General features: G+C 40.5%; 1 protein-coding gene across 1 annotated transcript; it reads left to right on the forward strand.

The window, feature by feature from the left end:
• The first annotated feature begins 7,158 nt into the window (after positions 1–7,158).
• Positions 7,159–17,185, forward strand: rom1.L (retinal outer segment membrane protein 1 L homeolog). Its single transcript, NM_001086354.1, is given in 3 exon segments — positions 7,159–7,837; positions 8,408–8,654; positions 16,714–17,185. Coding segments are annotated over 3 exon segments (1,038 nt in total). The 5' UTR covers positions 7,159–7,256; the 3' UTR covers positions 16,924–17,185.
• The last annotated feature ends 131 nt before the right edge of the window (positions 17,186–17,316 follow it).

Below are 17,316 nucleotides of genomic sequence, written 5' to 3' on the forward strand. Positions count from 1 at the left end.
TTGCTATCTAAATGGGGTCAGCAACGCCCATTTGAAAGCTGGAAAGTGTCAGAAGAAAAGGGCAGTTGGAGCAATTTCCCGGTTTGCAGCAACTGCACATGCGCCAAAACGGACAGAAATTGCCGAAGCACCAGAAGGAGACACACGAAGATGGCTGCCTTGAACTCCGATCCCTGAATCTGCACCGAGGGGTAAGTAAAAAGTTAGGGGCATTTGCCCAGGGTAGCAGCTAGGATGGGGGTGAGGAGGGAGGGGGTCTATGTGGGGTAGAGTTTTTTTAATAAGGGGTTTGTTTCTCCTTAAAGTTAAATTTGTATATAAGTTATATACATTTACTTATTAAATGCAACAAGACAGATGTTTGTCTTAACATAGTATTTCTTTTTTCCTTTCTGTGCATATGTATTTTTACTTTTCTGTACTCTGCAGTAGACAACACATGTCAGAGGGGATTGAAACAGGTGGTTTATTAAAGCTAAATGCTAATAAAGGCCAAGCAAACCACAGTACATTACTGTAATAGCCTCTATTTGGTGTGAGTTATATGTAGGTCAGATGTATGTAATTTGAGGACTCCCTGTATTTGGGTAAAAGTTCTGCAGGCTCTGTGCTTTTAAGGAAGAGGAGCAAATGAAGCTGTTCGGGCATGGACAATCTACTCAGCTGCAATGTAGCCTTCTGATCTTTGGACTCCAAGCCCTTGGTTACAGTATTACACTGTGTGGGTGTAAAACTATTCTAACGGGAAGCCTGTACATTTCATTGGTTTGGGGGTGTTTGGTATTATATGTTCACGGTGTATTTGCAGTGGGGTGCACAACTGCTGGCACAGAGAAAACCTGTGTCTCCACACCCTGATTATAAATCTCAAGGTGCGAGTATAGGCCCAGTAAAGAAGAAACTCTGTGCCATTCCCTTAATACTATGTAAATCACTGGTGTTTTGTGAGAATGTGATTGCATACCACTCCCAGTATTACACCACTGCTGCCGTTTGTTACAATAGTGCAAGTGGTAGCACATTCAATTGTATTTCTTGTTTGCCCAGGCAAGCAGTCCAGGTGAATTTAAACCACATGTCTTTAAGTTGGCCATAAACCAGAAAATCTGCTCGTTTAATGAGGTAGCCAAACAAGAGTTTGGATACCAGCTTGCTGGGCCATGTTGTGCTGATCTCATATTTAAACCCTGTGCTAATGATAAGACCATTGAGTGAGTCAGTGCAGTTCTTTCCCAGTGGATATCTGGCTAAAATTGATCAGGCAGGATGCCAGTTTGCCTCATCCAGAGCAATTTATACAGTCACTTCATGTTCTAATCTAATGCATTTTAGGAGCATTTTAAGAATGTTTCCAGCTATTATAACATAATTTTGCCCTATTTGCCTTAATAACCTGATTTCTCACATTTCAAGCTTTTTGTAGCTTATACTGTAGCTTTACAGAAAACACCCTATTTTATGTACCCCCGTTTTATATTTCCTGATGTTACCTTCATTTTTGCAGGTCCCCTGGTAAATGTAAAATCAAGGTTTAACTGTAACTTGCTTTGGAAGGCACTGGCCAGCAGCTAATATTGGTCCTTGAAGGAGAAACAACCCCCTTATTAAAAAAAACCCTACCCTACATAGACCCCCCCTCCTCACCCCCAGCCTAGCTGCTACCCTGGACAAATGCTCCTAACCTTTTACTTACCCTCAGTGCAGATTCAGGGATCGCAGTTCACGGCAGCCATCTTCCAGGTCTTTGTGTCTTCTTCCGGTGCTTCAGCAATTTCCGTCCATTTCGGCGCATGCACAGTTATCGCAAACCGGGAATTTGCTCCAGGGAATTTGCTCCAACCGTGCATGCTCCACTCTGCTGGTCTCATTCTCAGATAACAGAAGACCCGGAAGATGGCTACTGTGAACTCCGATCCCTGAATTTGCACCAAGGGATAAGTAAAAATATTGAAGTGTAAGTCCAATTTTTCACCTTATAAAGCAGGTCTGGGAGGGGGAGTCGCCAATTATCTAAACTGTTCTAAATTGATACATTTAGTTGATACATTTCTTATCTTTGCCCCTGCTGATTAGACCCCCCCCGAGTTGTTATAAGCCTGATTTACGCCCAGATATCGGTTGGGGAAGCCCATCAGTGGGCCCCATACACAGTCCAATGCAATTATTACTTCAGTTGTAACTGGCTGAAAGAAATTCCCTTTCACATTAAAGAGGTGCTACAAACTAGACTAGCAATAGTGCAATGCAGTCATTCAGCCTATCACAGTGAGCCGTCTAAGGAAGTGCTGTCCAACTGGCGGCCCGCAAACCCTCACCCCCTGTGTGGTCCCCCACATGGAAGTCTGCCTGCTGTGTCTGCTTACCATGTTTAAGATTTAAAAGGTATTACTACAGAGATTAACTGGTTTACACCTTAAATTTAGACTATAAAATCCTGCATTGTTCACACATGTAACCCCCCCTGCATTGTTCACACCTGTAACACCTCTATTGTTCACACCCTAACCTAAAGGCCTGTACTGTTCACACCTGAGACCCAGACTGAAACTGCCCACATTGTTCACCTGTTCACACTCATACAAAGTGCTGGAGGGGCACTCTGCCTGTCCTATGCTCCCTGTGCGCCATACTCTGCCTGCCCTATGCTCCCCGTGTTATGTTCCACAGGCAGAGTATGGCACAAAGCCTGGTAGGTTTGCATTTGAAAATTGTTGTTAGGGCCCCTAAGGTGTTTTATCATGTGCTGGGGAGGGGGGCGCTGTGTTATCCACAGGAGAGGATGAGGCATATGGATTTAAGGGTATGTCTTAATATGACGACTTTTTTCACATATGAGTGATAAGAGATATCACTGCAGTGATCACCAACCATTTGTTTTTTTTGGTGTGCTACCACCATTAATGTGGGCATGGTCTTGTGGTAACTTGGGTGTGGTTTAAAGTGGGTGTGGTTTAAAAACAGGGAGTGGCTAACACTGGCTTCCATTATCAGCTCTCCACCACAAGGACAGCAGTGTTCTAGGCATTTGCAACGACATCCATGTTGCTGTGAGCCTACCCTGCATGCCTAAAGCCCAACCCCTAGCTGGTATGTTATTTCAGATGTACAGTTGCATGAGTTAGATACAGCTGATAGGGTCACATTGGGACATACATAGTACAAGTATGGGATCCGTTCTCTGGAAACCCATTATCCAGAAAGCTCTGAATTACAGAAAGGCAAGTGTCACATTGATTCCATTTAATCCAAATAATCCAAATTTCTAAAAATGATTTCCTTTTTCTCTGTAATAATAAAACATTAACAGGTACTTGATCCCAACTAAGATATAATTAATCCTTATTGGAAGCAAACCCAGTCTATTTGGTTTATTTAAAGGGGTTGTTCACCTTCCAAACACTTTTTTCAGTTCAGTTGTTTTTAGATTATTCCCCACTTTTTCATTACTTTCCATTATTTATTTTTTACTGTTTTTCCAAAATCTAAGTTTAAAATTGAATGTTTGTGTCTCTGGTGTTTGAGTCTGGCAGCTCAGTAATTCAGGTGCAGATTCTGAACGGTTACAATTTTGCAACATTTAGCTGATACATTTCTCAGCAGCATCTCTGGAGTATTAGCAACTATTGTATCCACTATAACAGCAAACCCACAGATTCTGCTCAGCAGGGACAAAGATAAGAAATGTATCAACTAAATGTATCCGTTTAGAACAGTTTACAGGGTCGCGACCCCCCCTCCCAGAGCTCAGAAGGTGACACTTTACTCTTCAATATTAGAAAAACGTCATTAGAAAAAGTTATTTCTGGTTAGGGATGCACCGAATCCACTTTTTTGGATTCGGCCGAACCCCCGAATCCTTTGTGAATACCGAATACGAACCCTAATTTGCGTATGCAAATCAGCGATGGATGGGGAAAAGAGAGCACAAGGTGCACGGGTAAAAAAATGTTTTACTTCCTTGTTTTTTGACTAAAAGTCACATGATTTTAAGGATTCGGTTCGGCAAGGCACAAGGATTCAGCCGAATCCTGCTGAAAATTGCCGAATACCGAACCGAATCCTGGATTCGGTGCATCCCTATTTCTGGTGAGCTATCTGAAAACAACTAGTTATTTGAAGGTGAACCACCCCTTTAATGTTTACATGATTTTCTAGTTAACAATAAATGAATATCCAAATTATGGAACGATCCATTATTAAGAAAACCCTAGGTGCCGAGCATTCTGGATTACAGGTCCCATACCTGTACCTCTGCTTTTAACTTTTTTTTAATTTAACATTTATATTGAAACATAATACGTTTAACAATGAAATAACTTTGATAAATAATTACCACAGAAATGTATCAGTAGGTCGTTATCATAAGGGCAGGACTACATGGGCGATTCCGCCACTCTGCGCAAAATCGCAGGCGTGACGTTGGATGCGACAGAAATAAGGTAAGTAATTCAATTGTCGCATCGTGTCACATTGTTGATGCAACGCGACTGTCAGATGCAGGCGCTGCACGCTTCGTCTGTATCCGACAGTTGTGTCGCATCAACAATGAGACACGATCTGACACTGCCATTACTTACCTTGTTTCCGTCGCATCCGACGCGTCGTCTGCGATTTTGCGCAGCGCGTCGGATCGCGTCGGAATCAGCCGTGTAGTCCTGCCCTAACAGGTAGCCGTCAGTCCGCACAGCTGTCAAGCACTTACTGAGCTACCTGTAATGATACAAATGCTGTGTAACTGCTGTTGCATGATACATTGAAGAGAGGGTGTTTAGTTTGGGGTGAATGGGAGAGGGGGTCAGAGGGGAAAGGAGAAAAGAACATAGGGGAGAGAGGGGAAAGAGTAAGAGTATTCAGGTTCTGTCCAAAATATACATAGAAATTCAGTATGTATTATGATCCATGTGCAATATCCTTTTAACTTTTTTATTGTTCGGGAAACTACTTCAGTACCATTTTTAGTACATGAGTGTTCTCCCACAGAAGGTGCCATTCACCAGTAGTTCAAGTATGAAAAATAAAACAATAAAACAAAGTGGCACCCAGGGAAAGTGATAAGAACAGTGATAGATGAAATGGCGATAGTGAAATGGGTGTGGAGGAGACAGGTGTCAAACAAGCTCCTAACAGGGTCATTAAGGAATTATACGACTGGCATCTGTTAACAAGATTGTGTCTGTGGTAATCAGGACAGAGAGACCAGTCTGACAAGCACAAGGTAGTTCTAATAGGATGAGAGAGAGATAAAACGGTGTTTTTTTGCTAAGGTGTTGTATAGAAGAGGCTTAGTAGATGTTTAAATGTATTTTTTTTTATAAACAGGACGAACATATGCTTTTTATTGTACACACATGTATTAATCTGTCCAGCGATATTGAAGCCCACGATTGAAACACCTCCATATTTTTTGTAAACATGGAAGGTGAATTTTAAGATGATAAATAGTAGCAGTAGGGTTTTGTGCTGATGCCACATAACAGAAAATAGACAGTACCACTCAAAAAATGATAAATCAATCAAAAAAATACAAAAATATTTGTTTGAAAGTACTTGCAGAGGAATTACTCACAGTTCACCCCAGTCCCGAGTTCAAAACACTAAATCCAAAAAAGATGTGAGGTCCTCCAGTAATGAAGAAACAATAATGTGTAAAAAATTAGAAAAAAATTATTAGGACATAAAAACCTAACGCGCTTCGTGCCTGTTGGGGCACTTACTCATAGGCTAAAGGGCACACCCGTTACACCCTGTACAGGGGTGTGCCCTTTAGCCTATGAGTAAGTGCCCCAACAGGCACGAAACGCGTTAGGTTTTTATGTCCTAATACACTTTTTCTAATTTTTTACACATTATTGTTTCTTCATTACTGGAGGACCTCACATCTTTTTTGGATTTAGTATTTTGAATTTTAAGATGATATATATTTTTATTTGTATTATACTAAAAGAAAGTTTGTAATACACAGTTCCATAAAAGCAGCAGCCCCTCCAGGCTAAATCAGCAGATTATAGAGCCTTCCACACAACCTAGCTGACCGAAAATCAGAACAGATCTGCCAGGTACTGTAGTGTGTGTTTTATCAGAGCACTAATGTTTCAGTTTTGTGTATTTGTCAAGGAATGTTCTGCACTTTTTTTAAGTTTAGCTCAGTATAGATATAATGCTGTCTTCTACCTCCTGCCACATTGGGCTGAGAATCAGCGTGATTCCTTTCCTTCACCAGCAACAGATACTGGTGTCAAATGCATACTCACACTTTCCGGCATCAAAATCCGCCTTCTCCTGATGGTTCTCCCTAGGCCCCAATTATGATCTCATTGTTGGCCCAGGGCAAAAACAATTGGACGTGGCCCAGTGTCTTGGTAGGCAAATCAGGTAAAATTCTCCAGCAGATGTAACAGTTAAGAGACTAAAGCTGGCCATAGACGCAAAGATCCGATCGTATGAATCAACGTACGATCGGACTTTCCCGTCTCCCAACCCTCCACTAATCATAAAGATCAAAGTCTTACCATTCTGATCAAATAAAGTAGTAAAAGATCAGATCAGCCAATGTTCTGCCCCTGACAGCAATCGTACGATATCTATGTCCAACCAAAGCTAGTGACAGTCTCCCACTGAAAATCGTACGATCGGCAATACACGCAGAGATATTATCGGCAGCGGACAGAAATTTTCTAACCTGTCCGATCGACCAAACGACAGATCTCCGCCGGACGAAAAATGTTGGGACTCTCCATACATGGTCCGAAAATCGTACGAATCCACGATTCGTACGATCGGATCGTTGCGTCTATGGCCAGCTTAAAGCTGTCAAACATTACTGTACATAGGTTAAAAAAATATAATTGTGCAGCAAGACCCATCGAATTATCCTGAGCTGTCTACAAAATAAGTAGCAGTTGTAAATGTTATATATTTTTGAAGTATCTGATATCTGAAAGCTATATTAGAAATGCTAATCAGGACAGGGTTTGTTAGGGACACGACTTTGCAGTGATAAAACCAAAAAAGTCTGAAGGAAAGGGTCAGATGTAACATAGTGCACAGGGTGAGAGGGATAGCAGGTTGTAGGTGTGAAAGGGACATATGGAAAGGGTCACTGCTAATAAGAATAGACAGGATTATAATCTTGATAATCGGATTCTCCCTAACCACCTCAGACTCTCTTTGCTCCTTTGTACCTTCAGGTCTTCTTTTTTTCCCACCCCTCAAGGGGAAAAAAGAAGGGGCTTCAAGTTCCCCTGATCCCTGTAAAAATGGTCCTCTTTAAGGCCAAATTTTCTTTCCAGAGGCGGGTGAAACTTGCACAAACTCTATGGCTTCTCTCCTGGCTCAGTGTCCTAGTAGGGTGCCTGACATTTGGAATGGGGATCTTTCTAAAGGTACAGCTCTGGATACACAATGAAGTGATGGAAAACACCTCAGCTCACGCTGTTCCTAACACGGTGATAACAGCAGGGTTAGTGGGAATACTCCTTGGTATTTATGCAGGGAAGGTCAGCCAGGCCTCTATGGATGTGACCAAGTACCAACGCTGGAAGTCTTTCATGATGCCCTTTTTCTTTTTGGCTATCCTGAGCTGTTTAGTATGCTTAGCTGCCCTAGTCCTCAGTGTGGCATTGAGGGGCACCTTAGAAGAATCACTTAAAATAGGGCTAAAGAACGCAATTCGATTTTATAAGGACACAGACACGCCTGGACGCTGCTATCAAAAGAGGAGCATGGACAAGCTGCAGATGGATTTCCAGTGCTGTGGAAACAACCACCCCAAAGACTGGTTTGAGGTGCAGTGGATAAGCAATCGTTATCTGGACTTCAGCTCTAAGGAAGTCAAAGAGTGAGTACAGCAATAATAGGCCCTCATTTACTATTTGTGGGCACAGAAATAGGTGTAATGTACTAGGTGTAAAAATGTGTGCAAATTGGTGCATGTTGCAACCACCACTTGCAGTTAAGATTTAGCTTCAGCCTTCCTATTGAAACTATAACTGCACTTGTGCAATTGAAGGGTGTGTAATTGAACACCCATAATAATGCAGATACAACCGAATTGTCATTTAGAAATATGTGCAAATGTGTGCCCTTTTTGTAGCAAAAATTGAGCAAAGTGAAGCAAACAAGTAGGGGTGCAATTATGCAAGTATTCTGGGGAAAATCATATTAAACACTCGAAAAATAGAAGGCAGAGCGGATTGCACCAGTTTTATCTGTTACGGAAACCAAGTGTCTGTATTTGAACAAATTTAGATTTCCACCATCATCAGATAAAGTGGAAATAAAAGAAATCATTATATAAGCATACAGCTGGGAACGCATTATCTTATTTCCTTCCCCTGTGTAACCACCAACCTTTGTCTTCTCTTTTTATTAACTTAGTCGTTCAACATTCTCTTTTTTTTCTATACAGCCGTATAAAAAGTAATGTGGATGGACGGTACCTGATGGACAGTGTCCCATTCAGCTGCTGTAATCCCAGCTCACCCCGGCCTTGCATCCAAATGCAGATCACCAATAACTCAGCCCATTACAGCTACAACTACCAGAGCGATGAGCTTAATATCTGGGTGAGGGGCTGCAGAGAGGCGCTGTTAAGCTACTACACTGGGATTATGGCAACTAATGGGGCTGCAGTTACCCTGTCTTTTCTTCTGCAGGTGAGACATACTAGACTGTGTAACGTGAATCAATATTTTGTTTCAGACACTTGCTATCTATTTTCTTATTATGTAGATAGGATTCATTATGTGACCAGAATATGTAGAGAAGAGTCAGCAGCATACTGAATGAGTTGTTTGGATGCCAGAAGTGCTTTATTGACTCATAAAAGCATAAATACAACATTTCAGGGGTCTAACACATGCAGCTAAAGCACAGGTTTATATACTATATTTCAAACTAAGGGGCAGATTCACTAATCACCGAATTTACGCTAGCGTCTGCTTCGCTCACATCACAACACTTCGCCAGGCGTAGATTCACCAGGACGGCGCTAATTTACTAAAATCCAAAGTTGCGTCCAGGGCGCTGAACTCTGGCCAAGTTGCGCTATCGTTACTGCGGCAAGTAAAGCGAAGTTGCGATAGCGTTGCCTTATTTGCATACGGCAGGAAGCTAAAGTTGAATGGACGTATATGTTGCAGCCAATAAATTACACTACACAAGCCTGGGAAACCTTAATAAAATAGAGTTGTTTTATTGCCCTACACAAGCCCAGTGTATAGTTTATGTGCCATATGCTAGGAAATGTAGGGGGGAAGCCGGGTACCCCAGAAAAAATTTACGATCTTTTGTACCCCATCACCCTGAAAAATGAAGTCGCCAGCGTTTTTTGGGACTTAGAAAAAATTTCAACTATTTTTTGAGGAAGTCCTATCTACTCTATTGCACTTCGCCTGGTCTGAGGTGGCGAAGGCAAGTCTACATGTAACGTTCAGTGAAATCTGCATTTTAGTGAATTTGCGTAGTTACGTCCATTTGCCAGAGCACATCTTCGCCAGGTGTAAGGGAGCGAATTACCGCTAGAGTCTATCTCCTTCACTAGCAAAGTTACGCCTGCGGCCGTTAGTAAATCGGCGAAGTAACAAAATGACGTCACACTGGTGAATTTTCGCTAACGTTAGTCACTTCGCCCTTTAGTAAATCTGTCCCCAAAGTTTTGGAGTCAATATAAGACCAGAGACACCTAGTGGTAGGTCCAGTCAAATGCCATTATTGAAAGCAATTGCAGCCCTTGATAAATGCAAACCACAGCAATAAAAGATATGTAGACAAATAATTTTAAAGAACATGGGAAAGAGGGCAAGAGAGAGAGCAGACATATTTTACAGTACAGAGATTATATTATATTATTATCATTCACATCAGTCCCTGCCCCCAGAGGAACTTACAATATAAGGTCCCTATCACATTCACACACACTATGGTCAATTTGGTCAGAAGTCAATTAATCTGCCTCTTTGTTTATGTAGTGTGAGAAACCGAAGTAACTGAGGGAAACCCACGCAGACCCAGGGAGTTCATACAAACGCCTTGCTCCTTTCCAGCAGAAAACTGTATTATGTGTAGTAAAACCCAGAGGAAATAACTATGGTGCCCCACAGGACATGCAAACACCTATATCATTATATTTAATTGCAGTTAGGTACCTTCTACAAATGTATTTGTAACAGGATTATTAGGGATGCACCGAATCCAGGATTCGGTTCGGAATTCGGCCTTTTTCAGAAGGATTCGGATTCGGCTGAATTCTTGTGCCTGGCTGAACCGAATCTGAATGTAAATTAGGGGCGGGTAGGGAAATCAAGTGACTTTTCATCACAAAAGAAGAATTCCACTTTTTCCTTCCTGCCCCTAATTTGCATATGGGTAGGGAAATCAAGTGACTTTTCATCACAAAAGAAGAATTCCACTTTTTCCTTCCTGCCCCTAATTTGCATATGCAAATTAGGATCCGGATTCAGTTCGGTATTCAGCCAAACCTTTCACCAAGGATTCAGGGATTTGGCCGAATCCCAAATAGTGGATTCGGTGCATCCCTAAAGATTATATTATATGAACACCCATTTCTAAAGCACAAACGTATTCTATAGTGCTGCACAACATCTGTTTTCTTTTACTCTGGTTTCATTTTATATTTAGGGATCACTATACTGCTACTTTTTTGCCCTTATAAATTAAAAAAAATCCCTACACTATGGGGCATATTTATCAAGGGTCGAATTCAAAAAGAGCAATTGAAATTTTTTTTGGCCGAATAGGTCTGTTTTCGATTGAATAGGTCCATATTCGCCCGAATTCGAATCGTATGAATTGAAGTAATAGCGCATTTGATCAAATTCGGAAAAAAAACCCTTTCGATTTTCAAAGTCCACCAATTGACTTCAAATAGGTTCTAGGAGGTCCCCCATAGGCTAAGGGGTATATTTATAAAGGGTTGTATTTCGAATTGAAAAAACGTAGAAATTCGAATTCAAAAAGACCAACCGAAATTAATTAAGTTTTTTTTTGGTCGAATAGGCCTGTTTTCAATCGAATAGGTCCGTATTCGACCAAATTTGAATCGTATGAATAAGGCATTAGATCGAATTCGATTCAAAGTTTTTCCCCGAAAAACTTTTTTTCACAGTCCACCAATTGACTCCAAATAGGTTATAGGAGGTCCCCCATAGGCTAAAACAGCAATTCGGCAGGTTTTAGATGGCGAATGGTCGAAGTTGATCTTTTAAAGAGACAGTACATGATAAATTTCAATATTTGAATTTTCTTCAAATTCAAATCAAATTTGGACTATTCCCCAGTGGAAGTACACAAAAAATAGCTCAAAAATAGAATTTTTTGAATTCGAAAATTCACCTCGACCTTTGATAAATCTGCCCGCACGAGTGTGGCATCAAGGGCCTTGGGTTTCTGCTTAGTTAACGAAAGGTGATTCAGCCATAGTAAGCAAAATACTAATCGCTTCATCTGTAGTCAAGCAGGGATATGTTTAAATCCTGGCCCTTGAGGTGGGCAGCACTGCCGTACAATATTCCATGAATACATATTCATCTCCTTAATCCCATAATGACCAATTTGTGTACAGATGATGTTCCTTTCTCCAGCCCATAATGTGCATATAACTGCGGCAATGGCGACTGTTCTTGTGCCGAATGACATTTCTCCATTGCTGTAAAACATTTGTTTTTAAAATATAGTCCATAAAGGGCTCAGGTGAACCAGTAGAGCCTACTTAAATATACAGGGTTTATCAATAAATGATATGCCAAGTGGGTTTTGCAATCATTATATTAACATAATAATTAAAGAAAAGAAGAAGCTAAATCTCCTCTTGACTTTGTCTTGTCTCCTTGGGTAACAGCTGTCACTTACCCCTCCCTTATTCACACTCTAAGCTATACTTGGAATTGTAGTTCAGCAGCAGCTGTGGAATGGCAGGTCGAAGATCCCTGATAAACAGCTGAATCATAAGGAATGCACATATTTGTCATTGTTACTTTTATATAAAAGATAAGAGCCGACCTTTACATTGTGTTCCTGCACTCATTGTGTGGATATTGTTGAAAGGAAGTAAATTAAATAATTAAAAAACCTTTACAAATAAAAAAAAAAAAATTCAGCTCAGCATTAGTTTACTGCCCATACTCACTTATCCCACTACAACTTTTCTGTGAATTAAGCAAGAAACGCCACACCCAGTAAAATGAACAGGTACAATAAAATAAAAGATTTATGTTAATAGTATAATAAGAGCTTGTTACTGATCCCCAGGATCAGACTGGACTGATGGGATACAGGTATGGGATCCGTTATCCGGAAACCCATTATCCAGAATGCTCCGAATTACGTGAAGGTTGGCTCCCATAGACTTCATTATATAATCAAATTATCCAGTATTTAAAAAAATATTTCCTTTTTCTCTGTAATAATAAAACAGTAGCTTGTACTTGATCTCAACTAAGATATAATGAATCCTTATTGGAAGCAAAACCAGCCTATTGGATTTATTTAATGTTTACATGATTTTCTAGTAGACTTAAAGGGGTGGTTCACCTTTAAGGAAACTTTTAGTATGTTATTGAATGGCAAATTTAAAGCAACTTTTCAATTGGTTTTCATTATTTATTTTGTATAGTTTTTGAATTATTTGCCTTTTTCTTCTGAATCTTTGCAGCTTTCAAATGGGCGTCGCTGACTCCCTTCTAAAAAGCAAATTCTCTGTAAGGCTACAAATGTATTGTTATTGCTACTTTTTATTACTCATCATTCTATTCAGGCCCTCTCCTAGTCATAACCCAATCTCTTATTCAAATCAATGCATGGTTGCTAGGGAAATTTGGACCCTAGCTACCAATTGCAAATTGAAGAGCTGCTGAATAAAAAGCTAAATAACTCAAAATCCTTAAATAATAAAAAATTAAAACTTATTGCAAATTGTCTTAGAATATCACATCACATACGTCATACTAAAAGTTATCTCAAAGGTGAACAACCCCTTTAAGGTATAAAGATCCAAATAACGGAAAATCGATTATCCGGGAAACCCCAGGTCCCGAGCATTCTGGATAACAGGTCCCATACCTGTACTGAGAAATTCCCTGGTGGGCAGTGGTGAGGGTGGGCCTTTTCCTGTAGTACATACATAGTATTTACTCTTTACTACTAGGGATGCATCGAATCCACTATTTTGGATTCAGCCGAACCGTTCGTGAACGATTCGGCTGATTACCGAACCCTAATTTGTATATGCAAATTAGGAGTAGGAAGGGGAAAATATTTTTTACTTCCTTGTTTTGTGACAAAAAGTCACACGATTTCCCTCCCTGCTGCTAATTTGCATATGCAAATTAGGATTCGGGTTTAAATTCAGCTGGGCAGAAGGAATCAGCCGAATCCTGCTGAAAAAGGCTGAATCCCGAACCAAATCCAGGATTCGGTACATCCCTATTTACTACCTTATACAGGTACTGGATTAAAAAAAAGGATAAAAGGATTGATATGCCTGGGGGAAAGCCACAAAAAATTAGGAAATACAGTAAAAAGGTCAGGGAAATGACAGATGCTAAATCTATTGCAACAGACAAGCACAATAATCCAGGGAGGGAGTTAATCACACAGAATTGGCAGAGCGAGTTTCCCAGGGAGAAACTGAAACATGTAAATGGGAGGCCAAGAGCTAATGCATTAGGTAGGACTCCGAGATATATCAACCCAAAACAACTATGTCCTGGGTATTTACAGCAAAGTGATTGAGGGGTCTGACATTATTAGGGCACACTGTTTGTCTGTGCTATCCCCTACTGTCTGTCTGTCTGTGTGTGGCAACTGCTTTATTCTGAACTCTCCCACTGCTTGTAATACCAAACATAATGCAACAAACAGAACAGACAGGAAACCACAACAGCCCACATAGCATTAGTCATGAATCTGTGTGAATCTGGAAGCTGCCACACTGGTTGCTGTGATATTTGTATGTATAAAATTGTTCCCATAGACTTCACTGAAATGGCATCCACAAGTATATTGAGCAAATTGTTTGTAAACCAGTGCACAATTAGCTATATAAAGCATGAAGCAAATTGTTTCAGTAGTTGTTGGGCCGTTAATATCAGGTTTAATCTTGCTGACACTGAATTTAATTATTTTTAAAGGGATTGTTCACCTTTGAGTTAACTTTTAGTATGACGTAGAGAGTGATATTTTGAGACAATTTGCAATCGGTTTTCATTATTTATTATATGTGATTTTTGAGTTATTAAGCTTTTTATTCAGCAGCTCTTCAATTTGCATTTTAAGCAATCTGGTAGCTAGAGTCCAACCACCCTAGCAACCATGCATTGATTTGAATAAGAGACAGGAATATGAATAGGAGAGGACCTTACTAGAAAGTTGAGAAATAAATAGTAGCAATAACAATAAATTTGTAGCCTTACAGAGCGTTTGCTTTTTGGATGGGGTCAGCGTCGCCCATTTGAAGGCTGGAAGGAGTCAGAAGAAAAAAAGCAAATAATTATAAAAGTATAAAAAATAATGAAAACCAATGGAAAAGTTTCTTAGAATTTACCATTCTATAAAATACTTAAAGGTGAACCACCTTTAACTTAAAGATGAACCACCTACTTAAAAAGGGCCATTATTCCATCAAATTTCCTTTGAGAATTGTCAGGCCCATATTTGTTTCTCCAGCACCCCAAGGCAAACAGTCTCCCGCACCCCCAATTGTACATGTGCTTGCTGTTTGCTGGAGCACAAGGCACTTGGCATGGGGCATTTAAACAACAGTTGAATCTCCTGTGTGACACCCCTAAAATCACGCTGTCATTGTTACACTCCTCTAAGCTTCAGTTATGTAAGTAACACATAACAACCCTCTCCTTGTTGGTCTTGTATCCCCACTGCAGCTAAAAGATTTTAGGTAACTGGATACTGGGATTAGGTAATGCATTTTTTAAACATTTTCTCCTGATCCAAAAGCGCACCCACAAATACAGACGATTCCCATAAGAATGAATAGAGAACAATTCCCAGTATGCTCAGGTGGAAAATGCTCAGGTGACAAAATGCCTGAACTCACCCCATGAGCCATTAGACTCATCTCTCTCTGACTTGTGTGATTATTCCAGCTCCATTACCTTCCCTAAATGACACACACACTCTGGCCCAATCTGTGGGTTCTGGCAATGCTATAAATTGGGCTGTTGGGGTACATAGTTACATAGTTAAATTGGGTTGAAAAAAGACAAAGTCCATCAAGTTCAACCCCTCCAAATGAAAACCCAACATCCATACACACACCCCTCCCTACTTTTAATTAAATTCTATATACCCATATCTATACTAACTATAGAGCTTAGTATCACAATAGCCTTTGATATTATGTCTGTCCAAGAAATCATCCAAGCCATTCTTAAAGGCATTAACTGAATCAGCATCACAACATCACCCGGCAGTGCATTCCACAACCTCACTGTCCTGACTGTGAAGAGCCCCCTACGTTGCTTCAAATGAAAGTTCCTTTCTTCTAGTCTGAAGGGGAGGCCTCTGGTACAGTGATCCACTTTATGGGTAAAAAGGTCCCCTGCTATTTGTCTATAATGTCCTCTAATGTACTTGTAAAGTGTAATCATGTCCCCTCGCAAGCGCCTTTTTTTTAGAGCCCTGATCGGAACCAATTGGTTAAACCCAACCTGACACACATACTTACCCGCTTGCACCCGCTACCTGACCTGCAAGTACAACTCGACCTGCTGACCATCAAGAAACAGGAAGTGCTCTCATTGTAAACCTGGAAGTGATATCATTCGAGGTAGACGTGATCATAAAAAAAGATGTAATCTCGCTATTGAGAAGACCCGCAACCCGATCCGCAAACCCGGAGAACCGCCGACCCGTATCTATACCAACTTCCGAAACTTCTACCTGCAACCCACAAGGTACCGCAAGTTTTTGCGGGTAACCGACCCGCTGCAGGACTCTGTTGGGGCCTCTGCCTACCTGAAATGCCAGGGCCTGTTTTGATTCTCAGTCCAGACCTGCATTCTCTACTCATTAGTCAATGATTTTGCTTCTTTCTTCTTTTTTTGGACATCCTCTTTTTAATTCAAAAGTGTTTTGGTGACCCTCTGTATCAACAGCCACATAGTGTGATTAAGCTTGTAAAATTCTTCTGCCATTCTTGCACTTGATTTGATAAACACTTGTTACAACTTGAATTACCCTAATTTACACGCATATAAACACTAGGGGGCAGCTTTATCAAGGGTCGAATTAAAAATTCTAATTCGACTAGGGAGTTATTCAAATTCAATTCAAGTTTTTCAAAAAATTCTAATTAGATTTTCGAGATTTATCATACACTGGCCCTTTAAGAACTCAAATTCAACTATTCGCCACCTAAAACCTGCCGAATTGCTGTTTGTTTAAGTCAATGGGAGTCGTCCAGGGTTCAATTTGGAGTTGTGAGCAGCCTTCCTGGCATTCAAGTTTTTTTCGGAGAAAAAACTCAAATCGAATTTGATTCAAGTTTTCACGTTGATCCTATTCACCCGAGTTTAAAAAATGTTTTTTTATAACAAATTTTGATTGGTCCAAATTTCAAGTTCATGGGAGTTTTAAGAAAAACTCACATGAATTCGAAATTTGATCCTTGATAAATGTGCCTCTAGATTGTGTGTGCATCTATTTTTATAAATGCATACATGCCCTCTTCTTTTTCAGGCCTCTGTGCTGGTCAGCCTTCGCTATCTGCATACCTCTATGGACAAGATCAGTGGTCCTGATGATATGGAGGCAGACACAGAAGGTTTTATTTTGGAGAAAGGAGTAACGGAAACTATGAACACTACCCTGGAGAAAATGAAAGGTCTTTTCATGTCAAATCAGGTGGAGACAGCAGAGGGAGGTGGAGAAGCAGCGGCGGCCAGCTAGGTATCCCAACAATGGGGTATGAAGGGATAAGCTCTGGGAGATGTAGAGACCCTAGAGATAGCCCAAGGCTGCTTGTTTATTAAATAACCCTTCTCTGGATGGAAGACACTTGAATGCTGCGTCCCAGAAGTCTACAGTTGACCCTGGGATGTGGGAGGTATGGAGGTGTTTAGGGGTTGAGATCCCCAAAACTGTAGTCGCCAAAATGTAGATTCAACAGTATCAAGAATAAAGTGCGAGACTGCAAAAAATATTGTAACGTACTGTATTGTAATGAGCTTTGTGAGCAAAAAACATTTGGCATTTAGAAACAGTTTGTTTGTACCTGGAAAGAAGCAGAAGCTATAGCACAAACACTTTAATAATCATGCACACATATAAATAAAATTTACT

Source organism: Xenopus laevis, chromosome 4L, assembly GCF_017654675.1.
Source record: "Xenopus laevis strain J_2021 chromosome 4L, Xenopus_laevis_v10.1, whole genome shotgun sequence".
Taxonomy (NCBI): domain Eukaryota; kingdom Metazoa; phylum Chordata; class Amphibia; order Anura; family Pipidae; genus Xenopus; species Xenopus laevis.